A 20000-nucleotide genomic window follows, 5' to 3' on the forward strand; every position below is an offset into this window, starting at 1 on the left:
ATGTTGTTTAAACGTGTACTAATCTAACTAAAATTTTATGTTTAAAAAAAATTCCCAACTTTTTACTGGGATTTTATTTAAATATTTAAAGTTGAATTTATAAACAAAGTATGAGCTTTTAACTTGTGAATTTGAACTCCTCAATTAAAATTGTACCCAAAAAAATCATATGAAGCCAGCTTATGGAGAAGACCAGCATGCCAGACTTAATCAAAAGTCTTTTATACAACTTAAGTTCATACAAACAAGTTCATTACAAACAAAAAATAAAAACCAACTTAAAACATGATTGTTTGTATTTATAAATAGCTGAATTGTTAAAAGTGACATTTGTTGACCTTTAATATGGCTATTTTAAGGTAAATTTTAATTTAGCTATAATATCTATATAATATCTAGATAATCTTAATTGAGCTGCATCTGTATATAGAAGTTTTTAAGCTCAAAGTAAACTTTGCTCAATGATTTATTTGAAAAATAAAAATTGAATTAATAAAGAACATTGCAAAAAAAAAAACCATTTCAAAAAAGATATCTCTCACCTTTGAATTTTACAAAGATAATTACAGGTAGGTACGTCTTAAAAATACAAACACCTTAAAAACTACTAAGTCATAATTCTCCACAAGCACTGTTTGAGCTTAAGCGCATAATACTCTTTGTTTTAAGACTTTATATAAATAAGAAAAAAAGTTAGATATTTTCATTTTTAAAAAGTGTGATATAAACAATTTAAAATTAAAAGAAAAATTAAATTTAAACTAAATAACCACACTTTTTGGCATGGGTAAGCACTAATTTGAAAATAAGTTTGCAATTGGTTTTTAGATGTCTACATTGTTACTACAAATAAGAACAAAAAAACTTTTTACAATATTTTTTTCAGGTTGACAGAATGAGCTTTTTACTAACAGTAGAGATGTTTGTAGTTTTTAAGGGGTACTAAAGTTAACATAAAGATTGAAACACAAAGTCTAAATTAAAAGTTACTTAAATATTGATATCTCATAAAAAAACATTTTTAAAAAAATTATTGAAAATCTATTTATAACAACAATTATATTTGTCTTGAACCTTTTTATCTATTAAATATTGTGCTAAAGACAATGATTAAACAATAGACGCAACTTTATTCATGAAAAACCAGTTTATAAATTGATAATCCATCCCTGTTCTACGCGTACTACGCAATCCTGTCATACGCAAAACATTTAACTACTAATGTCACTTTTTGTTTCTTATCTTTTTTTAAAGTTCAGAGCCATTTAAGCCACAAAAAGTTCATTACAACTTAAGTTTAAAAGCTATTCCTAACTTCTGATTTTGATTTAGCTTTTTGAATATGCACATGTGTACACTCTGGACACAAAAGAATGTTAATTGGTACATTTCCTTTCCTTTTTTGAATTAAGTCGTGGTGCTCTGCTTCCCATCTCTACCAAAATGGCTGATCGAGCATAAAATAAACTTTAAAAGTTGTATTTAAAATACGGTTAAATAGGAATTAAATGGAATAGTGTTAAAAAACAAACATTTTATACACAAATTTTTCATCATAACTTACGTTGTAACCAAACAATAACACTCTTCTAACATTGCTGTCTTTACAAAATGTTTTGTTTTTAGTTTCTTGGTGTTGCAATAGTCTCTAATTTTTAACACATCAATAATTAGATTAGTAACTTGCTTTCTTAATACTCCTTGATAACACCTGTTTTTATTTTTAAGAATTCTATAATAGTGTTCTTCCTCTGGTGTCAAAACTTGTAGATGCTGCTTTTTGATACTAGAAGTTTTTCCATCTAATCTCTGATTAATGGTGCCTCGATCTTTAATAAAAGAAAACATACCAGTTTTTAAAGCAGCATAGCCTCTTGTTGAGCTATTTGCACCAAGACACAGCTTGTTGAATCTGAAGTTCTTATTTATCTATTTTTTTCCTCTGAACTTTTGACTCTGCCTTTAAATTTGGTTTTTCAACAACAAAAAGTACTTTTCCCACTTTATTAGTAAATTTTGGTTTCACCATTGCAAAATTACTTATAATACTTTTATCTATAATATATATATGGTATAAAACAATTGTGTGCATAAAAACACATTAGTAATAACTCTGCTAAATAAAAGTATAATATCTGAGTGCCATTTCATGTTAAATTAACAAGAAATTTTATTTAATAAAAGTCTCCCTAAATACATAATATTAGAATTCATCATAGAAGTTGTCATTTGTGAGGGTTGTTTATGTCGTTTCATTTAAAGTTTAAAATAATGTGTGTACAAATGCTATGGCTGAAAAACAAAATGTTTACGAAATTTTGAGTGAATCTGATGAACGACTCTAAAATTATTAGCCAAAAACCTCCTTGCTGTATTTAAGGGGTAACAACCAAAAAAAGCAACTTTTCTTTGAAACACAAAACTTTACTAAACACCATAGATTGAAAAATATGAAGAGGGAAGACATTCATATTAATATGTTTTTAAGTACAGAAAGTTTCAGCACTTTAGAAGTTTCCTATATTCAGTTATAGGTACCATTTTTTTTTTTTTGTAGTTTTTAAGACGTACCTACCTGTATAGAAACAAATTTAAATATAAAACTTTAATTTTTTTAAAATAAATTTTTTTTTTTTATTCTCAAAATCTGATACCTTTAAGACACAAAGTTTACATAAAATTATTTTAACAGTGTTTAAAAGTGAATTACGATTTAATTTTTCTGATTGCTTGTTCGTAAAACATTAAGTAACATATTATTTAATAAAATTGCTCTACTTGCACTGCACACTTGCAAATAGGACATAATTTTAAAATTGTGTACTTTGTGTTAATATTGTGCTTTTAAAATTTAGTAATTTACTTTCTTAAAATTAATTAGAAACTAAGCGTATTTTGTATTTAAATTTGTATTGGTTATATAGATTTAGATTGTTACATTTTGGTATGCATAAATTTAACTATTTTGATTTTTAAATTTGATTATTAAAATTGGTTTGGATAGGTTTTTAATTATGTATAATATATGCAATTTTATATTAATTTATTAATGAAACTAATTTTTTAATAATTTTATTATACATTATTTTAAAAAGGTAGTAATACAAATATTATAAATGGTATTTCAAACCATTACCTTTAACATTTTATAGTCTGTATCTAAGGCATTAAAACGATTGTGAGCTTCATGCTATAAAAGTTTGTTAAAAAAATATTAATTTTCAAATAAATAATTTTTTTACTACACTCCCTAAATTACATTTTATATATCAAAACACAATACATAATTGCTATATATATATATATATATATATATATATATATATATATATATATATATATATATATATATATATATATATATATATATATATATATATAAAACACTTCATATAATTACAAAAACATAACATTTCACTGTGTTCACAAAAATACAGTGAAATTTGCTCATAAAAAAATGATAATTTACTAACAATAGGGTCATTCCATGCCAAGTGGTGCAAATTTTAATGAGGTCCCTCATGGACCATCTCAGCTTTTATTGAAATTTTTTGATTTTGTACATATATATGTTAAAAGCATGTTTTAAAAATTTTAGATCAATATCTAATATGGTTCTTGAGAAAACGCTATTTAAGTAGTGGGCCATTTTGCATAAAATTTCACTCTACAAAAAAAAAAGGGTTTTTTCATCATTTTTAACAGCCAATAACTTTTGAACAAGTTAGTTTTATACTTCAATTATTATAAGATAGCAAGTGTGCTGTGGATACTTTGAAAAAAGAAAAAAATATTATTTCTGGCATCTTAACTTTTTCCATAATGGCGGGCTAAAGTTGATTTTTTTGTTTTAAGAATAAGTTTTTTTGTGATTTTAAAGACCTTAATCTTAAAAACTAGTTACAAAGTTAATACAAATCAAATTGCCTGCTGATCTACATGTGGTGGATAAACATTTTTAAAAAAATCAGTTGATTAAAGAGCTGCATTCAAAAGTTATAGGTCTCCAAAATGAGTCAGATCGAGATTTTCGTAAAATTGATCTGTGATGCAAAGCATCTGTTACCTAAGATGGCACTTTTTTTTTTTTACAAAATTTTTTATACGCATCAATTAAAGACTGTTAATTAATAAAAACCAAAAAAATTAATGGGTGCTTATTTATAACCCCCAAAAGGTAGTCTCTAAAAGTCAGGTAAATTTTCCATAAAAAATTATTACTTTTTAAAAGTTTAGTTATTGTTTCATTTAATTCTATATTACTAGTATGTCAATCTAAAAAGTACTAATAAAACCAAATAAATTATTGTATTTTAGAACTAATTAATAATAAGTAATATGCCTGAGCTTTCTACTTGCTGTATTGGTAAAGCATTAAATGAACAGTGCTATCTATCTAATAAAAGTAAACGCTACCAAGAACTGTCTAAACTAAACCAAGAGCTTATTTCTTTGAGAAGCAAAATAAATCCCATAGATTTTATTTGTAGCTATAACGAGAAAGTTTACTAGTCGAGGTATGAGAATTAACATCGCAGGTATTGTTGTAATCCGTTGAACAAGCACGCAAAAAATGTGAAAAGTAAGTTTCAATATTTAATATCTTAATTTAATAAAAATACCTTAATAACACTAAATAAATAAAAAAAAAAATATTTAATAATTATTTCCGTTATTTTTTAGATTCTCTTAGAGTTATCAGTCTTTCATATGCCAAAGATTTTGGTTTAATACCTGGTCAAAAAATTTGCACTAGTTGCAGAAAAGTTCTGAATTGCAAACATAATACAAAAGAAAATGAACTCCAAGAAAAAGAAATTTATGTTGACAACCATACATTAAAAGAAGATCTTAATTCAAGTATTGCAAGTTTTGGATGCTCACCTCTAAAACTTGTTTCAAAAAAAGATAGAGTTGCATATGGAAAGCGTAAAATCGATAGCGTAAGAGCTCATACACAAAAGGCTGTTGCCAATGTGCTAGGTTTAGAAATAGCTGCACTTTGTGGAATTGAATCACCCTCAAAAAAATGTTTGAAAAAAACAAACACAGATTTAGACAATATTATGACTCAAATTAAGTCAAAATTTGAAAAAACATTGTCAAATTCTGAAAAAATCACACTTCTTACACTCACTCCAGACAGTTGGTCAATAGAGAAAACTCAGAAGTTTTTTTTTACTTCAAAAAGATCTGTAGTACAAGCCAGAAAATTAAGTAAAAAAAGTGGAATACTATCAAAACCTTCTCCAAAATCGGGTAGAAAACTAAGCGAAGATGTAATTACAGAGGTTGTTCATTTCTACGAATGCGATGAATATTCAAGGGTTTGTCCAGGAAAAAAAGAGTTTGTTTCAGTTAAAGTAGATAGTAAAAAGCAACATATCCAAAAGCGCCTTCTACTAGTCAATATGAAAGAGCTACATATTGAGTTTAAAAAGAAATATAATTATCTTAAAGTTGGATTTTCAAAATTTTGTGAGCTAAGGCCCAAGTGGTGCATTCCTGTGGGTGGTGCTTCTGGTCTGCATGCAGTTTGTGTTTGCCAGTACCATCAAAATGTAAAGCTCCTTGTACAGAAAATTCCTGGAATTTCTGATTACAAAATCTTATTAAAATTAATGGTTTGTAGCATTGAAAATAGGGATTGTATGCTGCATAGCTGCGATAAATGTCCTGCTAAAAAGGTTTTGTTAGACTACATTGACACTTTGTACTTTAGTACCAGCAACTCTACCTTTAGATGAATTTATTGAAATGGTTTATGAACAGTTAGATAGTTTACGAGTGCATCATTTTATATCAAAAAGTCAAGCCACCTACTACCAACATTTGAAAACTAATTTAAAAGAAAATCAAGATTTGGTTCTTCTTGACTTTGCAGAAAACTATAGTTTTCTAATACAGGATGCAGTGCAAGGTTTTCACTGGAATAACAGCCAAGCAACTGTGCACCCCTTTGTTGCGTATTTTATAAAAGATGGAAAACTTGATAGTCAAAGTTATTGTGTTATATCAGATCATCTGAAACATGGAACAGATGCTGTTCATTGCTTTATCGGTAATGTTATTGATAAACTTAAACAATTACAAACATTTGAACACATTATCTATTTTAGTGATGGAGCTGCATCACAATATAAAAATTACAAAAATCTTATCAACTTATGCTACCATAAACACGATTTTGACATGACTGCAGAGTGGCACTTTTTTGCAACATCGCATGGTAAAAGCCCTTGTGATGGTGTTGGTGGAACAGTGAAACGTCTTGTTGCACGAGCCAATCTACAATCACTAAACGATCCTATTGACACACCAAGCAAAATGTACAGCTGGTGTGTTCAACACGTCAAAGGAATATCTTTTTTTGTTGTTGACAAAGTTTCAATAGAAACACATACTACAAACTTCAATTTGGAAGAGAGATATCGTTCTTGTTCGACAATACCTGGGACACGAAACCACCACAGTTTTATCCCAATGTCACTTACCTCAATAAAAATAAGAAGAGTCTCATTTGATATTATTTGCACTAATGTGGATTTTTCTACTTGCAGAATTTATATTAATAAAATTTCTAGTTACTCACCAGGAGAATATGTGGCCTGCGTTTACGATGCTCAATGGTATTTAGGAAATATTCTTAGTATTTCAGAAGAGCATCAAGATCTTAATATGAAATTCATGAAAAAGTCTTTATGTAACAAGTTTACGTGGCCATGCAGAGATGATCTTTGTTGGGTACCTCTAATGCATATTTTATGCAAAGTGCTTCTCTTAAAGTCCAGTCAAACAGTGGAAGATTTTATAGTATTGACTTAAAAGAAATCAATGAGATTATTTTATTATTTGAGAAATTTAACTTTTTGTAAATTTTATTATTTTTGTTTATTTTCTTAAAAACATTTTGTTTGTTTTTCATTAAAAAAATTATTGTATTATAAAGAGGGGAGGGGACAGAGGGGAGGGGACTTTATCTATTGGGATTTAAAAGTTCTTTATCTAAAGGGATTAAAAGGCTTTAAGCATTGATATTTTTTAATTGATATTTCATAATAAATAACGTTATATAATTCAATGCATTTATTTATTATGTCAATTTCAGAATTTTATGGAAAATTTACCTGACTTTTAGAGACTACCTTTTGGGGGTTATAAATAAGCACCCATTAATTTTTTTGGTTTTTATTAATTAACAGTCTTTAATTGATGCGTATAAAAAATTTTGTAAAAAAAAAAAAGTGCCATCTTAGGTAACAGATGCTTTGCATCACAGATCAATTTTACGAAAATCTCGATCTGACTCATTTTGGAGACCTATAACTTTTGAATGCAGCTCTTTAATCAACTGATTTTTTTAAAAATGTTTATCCACCACATGTAGATCAGCAGGCAATTTGATTTGTATTAACTTTGTAACTAGTTTTTAAGATTAAGGTCTTTAAAATCACAAAAAAACTTATTCTTAAAACAAAAAAATCAACTTTAGCCCGCCATTATGGAAAAAGTTAAGATGCCAGAAATAATATTTTTTTCTTTTTTCAAAGTATCCACAGCACACTTGCTATCTTATAATAATTGAAGTATAAAACTAACTTGTTCAAAAGTTATTGGCTGTTAAAAATGATGAAAAAACCCTTTTTTTTTTGTAGAGTGAAATTTTATGCAAAATGGCCCACTACTTAAATAGCGTTTTCTCAAGAACCATATTAGATATTGATCTAAAATTTTTAAAACATGCTTTTAACATATATATGTACAAAATCAAAAAATTTTAATAAAATCTGAGATGGTCCATAAGGGACCTTTGCACCACTTGGCATGGAATGACCCAATAATCAAAAATAATAACATGATAAATTAATAATAAATGTATGATAATTTATAATTTTTATAGCTTGAATAAATTTAAACATTATCTTTCCAACAAGCTATTGTGACACTTTTATGCAAGTAAGATAAGTCTTATAAACGAGTATGTATTTAAAGTGCCATTTTGAATAAATATTTTACTTATATAATTGAATAATACCATTAGAAAACACATTTACAAAATATTCAATACACATTACTACACAATATTAAAAATATAGGAATTCTTACTCTATATAAATATATACTTAGATATACTCTATATGCTATATACTCTATACACATTTTGTTTTATAAAAAAATGAGGACAAAATATTAATTTTTACTAATAAATTACTCACTTTAGTCTTTGTTAGATTTGCATCAAATTCATTTAGTTTTGTTAGAAGTTCTAAATAAATTAAATTACTAATTATGATATATATTAATTGCTATGTATTAAATATGCATTTTGATATTAAGTTATAAAATGATTTCCAATATTATTTTTCAGAACATGTATTACATAAAATATTCAATTATATGAAATAAATTTATTACAAAAGCAGTGAAAATAAATTAAAAGCAAATGACGTTAAAAGATGGACACTGAATGCTTTTAAAAATAAGTAATATTTTTTACCCATTGATGTCATAAAACATTTTTATTATTAAATGTTATCATCTTTGAAAGTATGTATAACAAGAAAAGTAAAAAAAAATACAAACTTAAGTATAGACAAATGTATACCCCTCAGTAAAAATTAGTATAAAACTAAACACAAATGTGATAAGAGAGACCTAGAACCTAGATAAGCTAGACCTAGTTGTTAGTTCTTTCATTTAATTCTAAATGACAATACAATCTGAAGCAAGGTTGTTTTTACAAAAGGCTTGCAATCGCGCAATCAAACGGAAAGACTGGAGACTGATTTTTAAACAGAAACCTGAAGATTTTTTTTTTTGAAATTACTGAATGCACTATGTCTCTAAAGTGTAGTCTGACATCGTGCTTGTCTAACTATGAAAAAAGAATAAGAACTACGTATTCATTTATCATTTAACAAAAGATAAACATTTACAATAACAGCAATTCCCTGATTTAAAATATACTGTGGTATGCTCTAAAAATTGGTCAGAAAATGTTAGTTTGATAATGATTAATGGTAAGAAATGACCAAATGGACCTCCAACAATATTTCTAAGTCAGACATGTAATGATGAGATTTTCTTACAATGAAAAGTATTTATTCAAGGAACTGTAGTGCTACCGTGAGGAACATTCTCATTAACTAACCTCTTAGTTTTTATTAATATATTGGATGCAGACCAATGTTTTTCATGTCATAAAGTAGAATGAAATAAAAATTCTTTATTTGACAAAAATAAATATCATAGTAATAATATTGATAATACTGTAATAACAATCATTGTTATTTATATTACTATCATTATATTTAAATGATTTAATGACTTTTTATTTCATTCTACTTTACATTGTAACAATGTGGCTAATTTTAAATTTATAATACTCTTTAAGATTTCTTCTTCAAAATAAAAGTGATTCAACATACACAGCATTTTATATGGGTTCACAGTGCTTCATTTCTTTAGTTCACAGTGCTTACTTTCACAGAATATGAGTAATAGATACAATGAGTAATTGTAATTTATATTTTATCTGAAGCAGTTCGTTTTTTAAACAATATTGAAATGACTAAAAAAAAAAAGAAGTTTTACAAGAAGAATTATTTGTCATGAGAAGTGCAACTATCGGAGAACCTTTGTACTCAACAGATATTGTTGTTCAAATCTTTGAGTAAATGGCTTTGAATAAATCTTAAGCAATATATAAGCATTTAAGAAATGATTTTTAACTATTTTGTGTACAACTTTTAACAAAATTGTACTGGTGCTGGTGGTGCATACTTTATTTCTGCTCAACAAGCTGTTGAAAACATTTATATTTACCATGCTTTATTACTACAGACTTGATACAGACTTTTATGACTGCTCAGAGCATTATTGGATGTATTTGATAACGGATGATAATAGAGCTGATAATAGATGATAATAGAGCATTATTGGATGTATTTGATAACGGATGATAATAGAGCCGATAATAGATGATAATAGAGCATTATTGGATGTATTTGACAACTAACTAAAGAAGAGAGTGAGATTTTTGACATGACTGAATTTGAATTTGACATACTGAATGACTAAAAAGAGTTAATGAAACAAGACAGCAAAATGGTGTGTGTTTATATTGCTAGATACATTTTTCACAAAACTGGAATGGATAGTGTTGAAGATTTTTATTTATTATGAAATGTATGGCAGTTATTTAAAAAAAATAAATAGGGGAGGTTTAAAACTTCCTGGTGATACATTGTGTAAGTGGGTGTTTTTCTTTTATATTATTAATTATAGTGTTGGTTTTATATTATTAACTTTTTTGTATTATTAATTACAGTTTTTATAATATTAATTACAGTGGGCGTTTTTCTTTTATATTCTTAATTCATGAAACTAAATTTTTCTGTTATGGTTTGTCAAAAAATCAGTATCTGATGGCTACTCCATGTTCTAAGAAAGAACCTACACTAAAAGTATTGAAGCTGCAATTAGAATAAAGAAAAAAAAATTATTTTCTTAAATTGAGAAGAAAATTAAAATGAAATTTTAAATGTCAGATAGTGTTTTTAGTTAGCCCCCAGTCTTTCTGATTGGTTGCTTGATTGCAAGGCCTATTGTTAAAATAGCCTTGATATAATACAAATAGAATTTAGAGTAAATTATAACTTGAAAAACATTTAACTTTAGTAATCTTTTTTTTTTAATTTTTCATTAGAAAAACTGTACTTGTTCTTCCTTAGTGGTTGATTTTTGGAGGTTTTCTCATTTTTCAATTGGGAGACAAAAATTAGTTAACAGTTTCATTAATATTTTATTCCTGTCTTTTTTTGTTGTTGATAAAAGCTGTTTAAATTTTCATCACTACCATTACCAAGAGATGTTGGAGCATTGCTTTGAGACAGTGCAAGGATCGTGTCTATGTTAAATAAGCAGAAAATTGTTTCCAGTAGTTAAACAACTAGCCATCTATTCACCTTAGACCCTTCAGCCTAGATGACTTTTCTGCCTTGATGGATGTAAAAGTTCAAGACAATGATCCCTCAGTTACTGACAATTTTATGTTTCTCTGTAGTACTCTAAAATCCAGAGTTAAAAAGGTTATCATTCTAAACTGTGGAAATTCCCTTGTTAATCAGGCCAGCATTTTCCAAATCAATTTAAAATTCTAACTTCTGGTCTTCCACTGATTCCAAAAGTTGTTGTGAAAATTGTGGAAAAAATAATCTCTAAAAATTTTGTTAAATAATAGTACAGACACTGATATTTAGCCCTGTATTTGAAGTTGTAACAACAACAAGTTCACCCACATGTGTTTCCAGCTGCATAAGAAGTGGATCAGTAGGTTGAATGAAGCTTTATCAGTAGCAGTCACAGTTTTCCAAATCTCTTGCCTTGCTTAACTAATTGTAATTATAAATTACTAGCTCCTCGACAGTCTGAGAGACTGAGCCACTGTTCGTATAAGAGATGATACTCTATAATTTTATAATTAACAAAACAGGCCTCATTAAGAAGCGCTACACCATTTGAATTTTGAATATACTTAAATTTTTAATGATGTAAGTATGTTTATTAAGTAAAGTTATATTTACTTGCGTTACGCTTTTACATTACCTAACAAAATCTCATAACAAAATCTCATAACAAAATCTCATAACAAAATCTCATAACAAGGCCTGAAAAACTACATGATTAGCATTGATTACCTAACAAAATCACATAACAAGGCCTGAAAAACTACATGATTAGCATTGATTACAAAATTCAGTGATTAGGATATAGTAAGGGGTAATAAAATTGTACTGGGAAAAATTATGTTGATGAAAATTAAATTATTGGCTATTATATTATAAATGTCATAACTAGGCTATAGTTTCATAGTTAGGCCATTGGTGGGTTCAATGATGTCTTAAATTATTATTAGCTTTATTAAATAATGATTGGAAACACGGATTAAATTTTAAACAATTGTAAATAATACCAATTTTATATCTAAATTATTAATTTCAGATTATTCTGCACAATTATATAATAATACAAGATTTAATTTTTCTGTCAATAGGTTGTGTTCAGCACAATAATATTGACAGAAAATGTTGAATTATAATCCATAAAAAACTTTCTTGGGCTGGCTGTAAATAGCAATTATTATGTTTATATTAAAAGTTAAGATAGCATTTTTATTAGGCTTATTTGTATTTTTAATTTATACTTGTAATTTTAATTTATACTTGGCTGTTTCACTTTCAGATCTCAGTTGATGGTTGTTATTTTTTGATTTGTAAACATACTTGACCTTGGCATATATTTCATATCACCAGTTTGTTGTAAAATCAGGTTTGAATCCAACAACTGTTCTTTTATGTGCTAACAATCATCTCTTGATTCAATCACTTTTCACTTTGTTCTTTATCACTCTCCTTCTTCCCAAGAATGTCTTCAGATCAAATTGATGAAGCCCTTTCTCATTTTCTCTCATTGTTTCAGATCATGCTATGATCTCACTAAAACTTTTATCTTGTGCTTCTTCTATATTTAACTCACAACTATTTTATTTCGTTAAATTCATATTATTACCATACTTATTACTACTACCATACTTGTCATACTAAAACTTGTCAGCTTGGATATTTCTTTTGTAATCATTTGTTTCATATTTTTCAATTCTAATATCACATCTCTATGACAACATATTTAAATCCTCTCATTTTACTGCTGACTTATTAAACATTATAACAGAAAGGTTATATCATGCATTAGATTGAGGATGTGAGGCAAGAACAATAGTTCTTGCATCACTTCCTCAATCTCATACATGATAGAACACTTCTGAAAAGCTTTCTATCTTTATAGTGTTTGATAAAGTCTGGCATGCCAATCACTATATTCATATAGTGTATTAGGAAAATTTTTCAATATTATTGAATCATGCCTTTCAAAGTGTAGCCTTCAAGTTGTCCTTGATGGACAATGTTATTTTCATTAACTTCTGAGATACCAAAGTTCCATCTTCTGGTCCTGTGTAGTTTGTCATCTTTATTAATACACATTGCAACCTCTAAAGTTTTTATTTTTTGAAGATACAACTTCAATCTTGATAAAAAAAGTCTTTTCGATTGCTTAGAACAGCCATCTTGAATTTGGTCTCTCTTCTGTGACAGCTTGAGGCTTGAACTGGTTGGTAAATATTAACCATGCCGTTAAAAATGTAAAATTGAAACTGAAAATAACATGCATTAACCGAAAATGCTATGAACCACACACAGAAAGCAAAATATATACATTGACTTAACTCAAATGAAAAAGGTTACAAATTGGAAAAAAGTATTTTTGTGCAAAATCTTAACATTTGATTTGCCTTCAAAAATATTGTGCGCTTAAATTGTAATTAGAAAAGTCTAAAAATTACAAATTTTTATACCCCAACACTATTTGCTAAAGACCTGGCAGATATATACTACATATACTTTATCCAGAAATTGAATTTATTGCAATAAATTTATTGCAATAAATTTATTGCAGTAAATTTATTGCAATAAATTTACTGCAATGTGTAATAGTAATGTATAGTAAAAGTGTTTAAAAAATTATTATTTTGAAAAAATACTCATTTTAAAAGTTTATAACCAATATTTATAATAATATTTTATAGCCAAATAAATATCACCTAAAAATGAAATTGAAATTACAAAAAACAATCAAACATTTTAAAGCATTTATAATCACTTTACCAAGTTTTGTTTCCTTGTGCTTTTCTTTAGTTATCTTTAATGCCTGCTCTAATTTTGTTGTATGTGTGTAAACAACTAAAAAATAAATTAAAAATTAATCTATATTAACATATTAAATAACTTTAAATAATAATAAAATAATGCAGTGTGGTGCAGCTATAGTGGACTCCATCTTAGACTCTACCTCCCTAGTAATACTCAATAGTATATTATAGACTCCACCTCTCTGATAGTAATCAATCGTATAATTTAGACAATCACCTTACCAAGAGTAATTAACAGTATATATTAATAAAAATAATTAAAATGTTATTTAATTTTTAATTAATAACAATTAAATAACATGATTACAAATTATATTTGTAATCATGTTATTTAATTTTTTTTTTACTTTGGGAATTTATAGCTTATTTTAATTATATTATAAAAAATTTAAATATGAAACAATGAACATATAAAACCTTTTCTATACATGCTTCTTATATATATATATATATATATATATATATATATATATATATATATATATATATATATATATATATATATATATATATATATATATATATATATGTATATATATATATATATGAATATATATATCTATATATATATATATATGAATATATATATATATATGAATATATATATATATATGAATATATATATATACATATGCATATTTAATAAACAAAAACTTTATAAAATAGCAAATAAGCTTTTTGTAGAAATTCTCTTCCTTTTGTTTGTTATAGTATATGATATCTTTATATATGTTATGTATATAATATCTATAGAACTTTAAAAGTATTTTAGTTTGTATTTTAAAAAATTAAAAAAAAAGAAAAAAAAAAAAAAGTGCATATGGTGGGATTTGAACCACGCTTTGCACCAGAAACGTTGCAACCTAACCACTTTGGCTATTTAGGTGTATTTTACTACAAAAGTTTTAACAGTATTTATTAAACAAAAGACTTTTTAAATTGGCAAATTATTGCTATAAATCAAAATTAAGGAGATATTGCTGCAATGCACTTTTTAAGTAAAAGTTACACTGTAAAACTTGATATATGTTTTAAAATTACATAGTTTGAAGTTTACATTTATTAGATATTTGCATCCACTTTCATTCACAGTTTCTTATAAAAAAGTGCTGCAACTCTTTCTCGGCTGCCATGACTACCGTGTCAATCACTCATGAATGAGCAGCAACATTAAGTTACTCAATATATAATATGATTTTAAAAAGATTTAAGAATAGATGTTATTTGTTGTCACAAACACACACAAAATTTTAAACAATAGTTGAGTAATCGGATATAGAACAGGTTAATTTTTGTTTTGAAACCTTAATGTTTTTATCGCTAATATTTTTAAATTTAATATTGGTAAATAAGTTTTGAAAAATAAAAATTACAAAAATTATTATAAAAAGTGAGACTTTTTTCATGTAAATACAGAATCTCATCCTTTATATATAATGCCATATAAAAAACGATTTTTTCAAAAAAAACATACTTTTAATGTGTATAATAGAATAGAATCCATTCCCTCAAACATCCGCTACAATTAAATTTTAATTTAATGAACACTCTGCTGCGCCTATGGCTTTATGAGTCAATGATTTAGCCGATATATGATTGATGAAAAAATAATTAATAATAATATAATTATTAAATAAAAATAATAATAATTATTAAACAACAATAATAGTTGTTAATACAATATACTAAACAATAAAAGTATTAAATAATATAAAGTTAATATAACTTGCACCACGACTCTAACTTATTGGTAAAGAAGTTATTTAAATAATATATTTATTAAAAATTAAATATATCTTCGGAGGTTATATGGTTGTTTAGTTACTGTTAATTTATAAAACAATATACCAAACTATAGGATGGCAAAAAAGAATATATGTACACTCCACTTCCCCCATACCTATTTAAATTAGTCAATTATTGTAACTACAATTCAACTATGGCCACATTAGTCTATTTATTTATGCATTGATTATTATTATTATTTTGTAAAACTTTAAAAAATATAAATAAATATAGTTATAATTAAACAGCAACAATAATTAAAATATATAAAACAACTTTCAAATAAAAAATCAAAATCCAAAAATTTGAATTATTAAAAAGTTGAACCCTCACCCTTGGTAGTCGTGTTTTTTTTTACAAATGTTGTTTTAAAACTTCTCTCAACTGTTTAAATCTGAAAAACAAAGTTTTACGAGCAAAGAGAAACAAGAAACAGAGACGTGGTGAGACACAAAAACAGGTATTTTTGAAAGTATAATTTAACAGCTTTTAATTGCTGATGAGTGCACTGAATTTGAAGCAGTTGCTGATTTATTTATGTATATTCAGCATCTCATTGATCAATAGTGGAATAACAGTTTAAGTATATAAACAAGTTTGATAATGTATATTTTAAAATACTGTTGTTTTTTTTTGACTGCATAAATTACTTGTGTTTATATTTGTAATCATGATTAAAAACTTACATTGTCACATATGTATAGTGGTTGTACAGTAAACACAGTTTTTGATTATACTTTTACTATTAAGACAACATTAATATTGAGACTGTCATCTGTAACACCTCAAATACAATTTCTTTATAAAATTAAAACTGCTCTGATAATGATAACTTTTTTAGTAAAGTCTCTGAAAGCTGTGTATCATGTCCGTGTATCATGTCCGTGCACCAGTATCAGTTATAGCTAACTTAATCTATACGGGTAATTTATTTGCTTTTATAAAAGTTCTAATATTTTATTAGCTATTAAGTTAATTTCTAGTTTAACTAATAACGAATTAAGGCTATTAACAGTAAAACTGTTTATATCTCATGCTTTGCTCTGTCCATTTTGGGATTTTAAGATCTCATTCTGTAAACTTATTAATTTTTTTTAGTAGTTTATATTTTAGACTTGAACTTGCTTAAAAAATTGATGGCTAAATTTTGGCGAGAAAATTCTAATAAGAGAAAAAATCTTCTTGTAAAATATTTTCTTGATAAAATAATTCTAAATATTTTCAGAAGATTGATTTAAAAACATACTAACATAAAAACTCTGGAAAAGATCAGGAAATAAAGCATAATTGTTAAACATTCCTACACAAAGTTTAAAGCTTAAGTTAGCATCAGTATTTAATTTTTTTCAGAAAACTTGTTTTAACTTTTGTTAAGGAGTGAAAATGATTACCCTTACATACCTCAAATTAGATCAAAAAATATTAAACAATAATAGGGGATGTACCGGAATTCTAGCAAGAATTTGTAACTTTTAGGCCATTCCGGTTCCAGGCCGAATTACAACATTTCAGGTCAGAATGCCTGAATTCATCTTTTACCTTTTTTTTAAAGGTATGTGACACAGACTGTCTAAATTAAATCCAAAAATCATTGTTCTACAGGGCAATGAAGAGCTATCGGTAAACCTAGGTAAATTTATTGGCAGTAATAAATTATGTAAAGATTTCTATATGTTTAGGAATATTGTGGTGCAAAAAGAGTTGCTATCCAATTTTGGGCAACAAACAAGCTCATTTGTCATCAAAATTGTAATTAAAATTTTAAATCATTAAAAAGATGCCTAATACAATACATATTTCAATTTAAATCCAAATGGAAATATAGGAAACATAAGGGAAAATAGGAACAATAAGCATGTTGTACAAAACAAAAGTCTAAAACGAATGTTTACAAAATGACAGATAGAAATAGCACTCTTAGTTGGAAAAAATACTAAAAACTTAAAACTTCAACCCTGATTTTCTCAGTTTGACAGTGTGTACGATATATATATATATATATATATATATATATATATATATATATATATATATATATATATATATATATATATATATATATATACATATACATAAGATAAAAGTTAGATAAGTGTTTTTTACTAATTTAATTTATATATATATATATATATATATATATATATATATATATATATATATATATATATATATATATATATATATATATGTATGTGTATATATATATATATATATATATATATATATATATATATATATATATATATATATATATATATATATATATATATATATGTATATATATGTGTTATAATTTAAGTAATAACTGTAATATTCAGAAGACGGGAAGTGACGTCATTAATATTATATTGCATTATTACTTAAATTATAACAGTCTTCTCCACATTAGGAAAGTTTTAGGGCGGAGAGTATAGACTTAACCTCTGATATTATACTAGGAAAGAAAGTAGTCGTCGAGATACTTTGGCTTCTTCGTAACGCGTCCTGTTCTTGAGGGTATGTTAGTAAGATTCTCGGGAGTAGTAACTTTCTGCATAGGCTGACTAGGTACCGCTGTTGTAGGTGACTGATTACAAGGGATACTATCTATAATTGAATTCTCAACTAATTGGCTTGAAGTTACTTCGTTGGTTTCGTTTAGTTTTTCTTGGTTTCTGTTTATTGAATTGCTGGTATTGTTGATCATCTGTTCAATGTTCAAATCACCGGATTGTTGTTGAACTGATTCTGTTGGGGGATTTAGGTCTTCTAGTGGGGCGAGGTCTTTTGTTGAAACAGTATCGATTTTTCCATTTTGAAATTTTATTCGAGCGTAGTGGGGCGATATTGTTTCTAGCAGTTGAACTCTCTCAACGAGTGGATCTCCTTTCATTCGTACTTGACGTCTGTAAAGGATTGTGGAATCCTGTTCTGTTAAGAAGTTAGGTAAAACAGTGCCTATTATTGATGAGCGTTGAAAGTTCATCATCCTCTGATGCGGTGTTTCGTTAGTGACGGTACACAGAAGTCCTCTTATGGAGGACAAAGCCATTTGCAATACTATTTCCCATTTCTCTTTTCCTAGACTTAAGGTTTTCAGAGCTAGACTAACAGCTTTTAGTATTGTTCCGTTTATTCGTTCACACTGACCATTGCTTTGGGGATGGTAAGGAGTGGTTCTAGTTTTAATTACTCCGTTCTTTTCTAGAAAAACTTTAAGTTTTAAGCTTTCGAACTGAGTTCCACGATCTGTATGAATAGATGATGGTGCACTAAATAATGAAAAGAGGCTAAGAAGGTGTCGTATAACAGTTTCAGCTGATATGTCTTGACAGGGGAATGCAAATGGGATAGGGCATTAATGGTGCCAATATCACTAAAAACAGTGCCTATTATTGATGATATCACTAAAAACAGTGCCTATGTTGATGTACTTTACAATATATTGCAATCAAGTAACAGCAACACTATTACAATCAAGGAGGCTTTTGAAAAATTTGAGTTATCTATAAATTTTGTGTGAAATAGCATCACTGATAATGTTTTTGGATCGATTCTTAACGATTGCAAAGAAATGCATGAAAACCGAATGAAACAAAACACATCAATCGAACTACTAATAGAAGATGCTAAAGATGCTTGTGATAAAGTTATTTACGAAATTAGCGACAGGTTTAGAAGCATTGAAATATTTAAATCGTTTTCAATTTTGGATCCGAAAAATTTCAAATTTAATAGACAACATTTCCCTCGAAATCATTTAAAAAATATTATAACAAACTATCCAATGCTGAGTGAAGTTAAGTTGATGTCCGAACTAACCGTTTTATATGAAAATGCTGTTATTAGTAACGCTATTTATATATAATCTATTATACATACGGTTATTAGTTACGCTATTTATATACGATAGATGTTTGTAGTTCTAGTATAGCTTTTTTCTTATATTTGATAAAATTGTTGTAAACCATAATAAAATAGTAAAACCAAAATATACATGAAAGACTTTTTAATTATGGTTTACAACAATACTATTATTATGGTTTTACTATTTTATTATGGTTTACAACAATATGTATATATATATATATATATATGTGTATGTATATATATATATATATATATATATATATATATATATATATATATATATATATATATATATATATATATATATATATATGTATATATATGTATATATATGTATATATACATATACGTATGTGGGTTTAAAATAGGTGGAGGGGGACATGCCCCGAGAGGTATCGGGGCATGTCCATCCTCCACCTATTTTACATTTTTTTTTCCTTTTTTTTTTTAAAGAAATGAAACTTAAAGTAGAAGATAAAAGTTAGATAAGTGTTTTTTACTAATTTAATTTATTTATATATATATATATATATATATATATATATATATATATATATATATATATATATGTGTATATATATATATATATATATATATA

The 20000-nt window shown here is 26.5% G+C and overlaps 1 protein-coding gene across 1 annotated transcript in view; it reads right to left on the minus strand.

Moving 5' to 3' along the window:
- LOC100212663 (uncharacterized protein MAL13P1.304) overlaps positions 1–20000 on the minus strand; it is a 35553-nt gene that overhangs the window by 13254 nt on the left and 2299 nt on the right. The window contains exons 2-4 of the mRNA XM_065800038.1: positions 13725–13799; positions 8217–8266; positions 3137–3190 (exon numbers count right to left, since the gene is read on the minus strand). Coding sequence (XP_065656110.1) covers positions 3137–3190; positions 8217–8266; positions 13725–13799 — 179 coding nt within the window. The remainder of the gene's footprint in view (positions 1–3136; positions 3191–8216; positions 8267–13724; positions 13800–20000) is intronic.

This window comes from Hydra vulgaris, chromosome 06 (assembly GCF_038396675.1).
Source record: "Hydra vulgaris chromosome 06, alternate assembly HydraT2T_AEP".
Taxonomy (NCBI): domain Eukaryota; kingdom Metazoa; phylum Cnidaria; class Hydrozoa; order Anthoathecata; family Hydridae; genus Hydra; species Hydra vulgaris.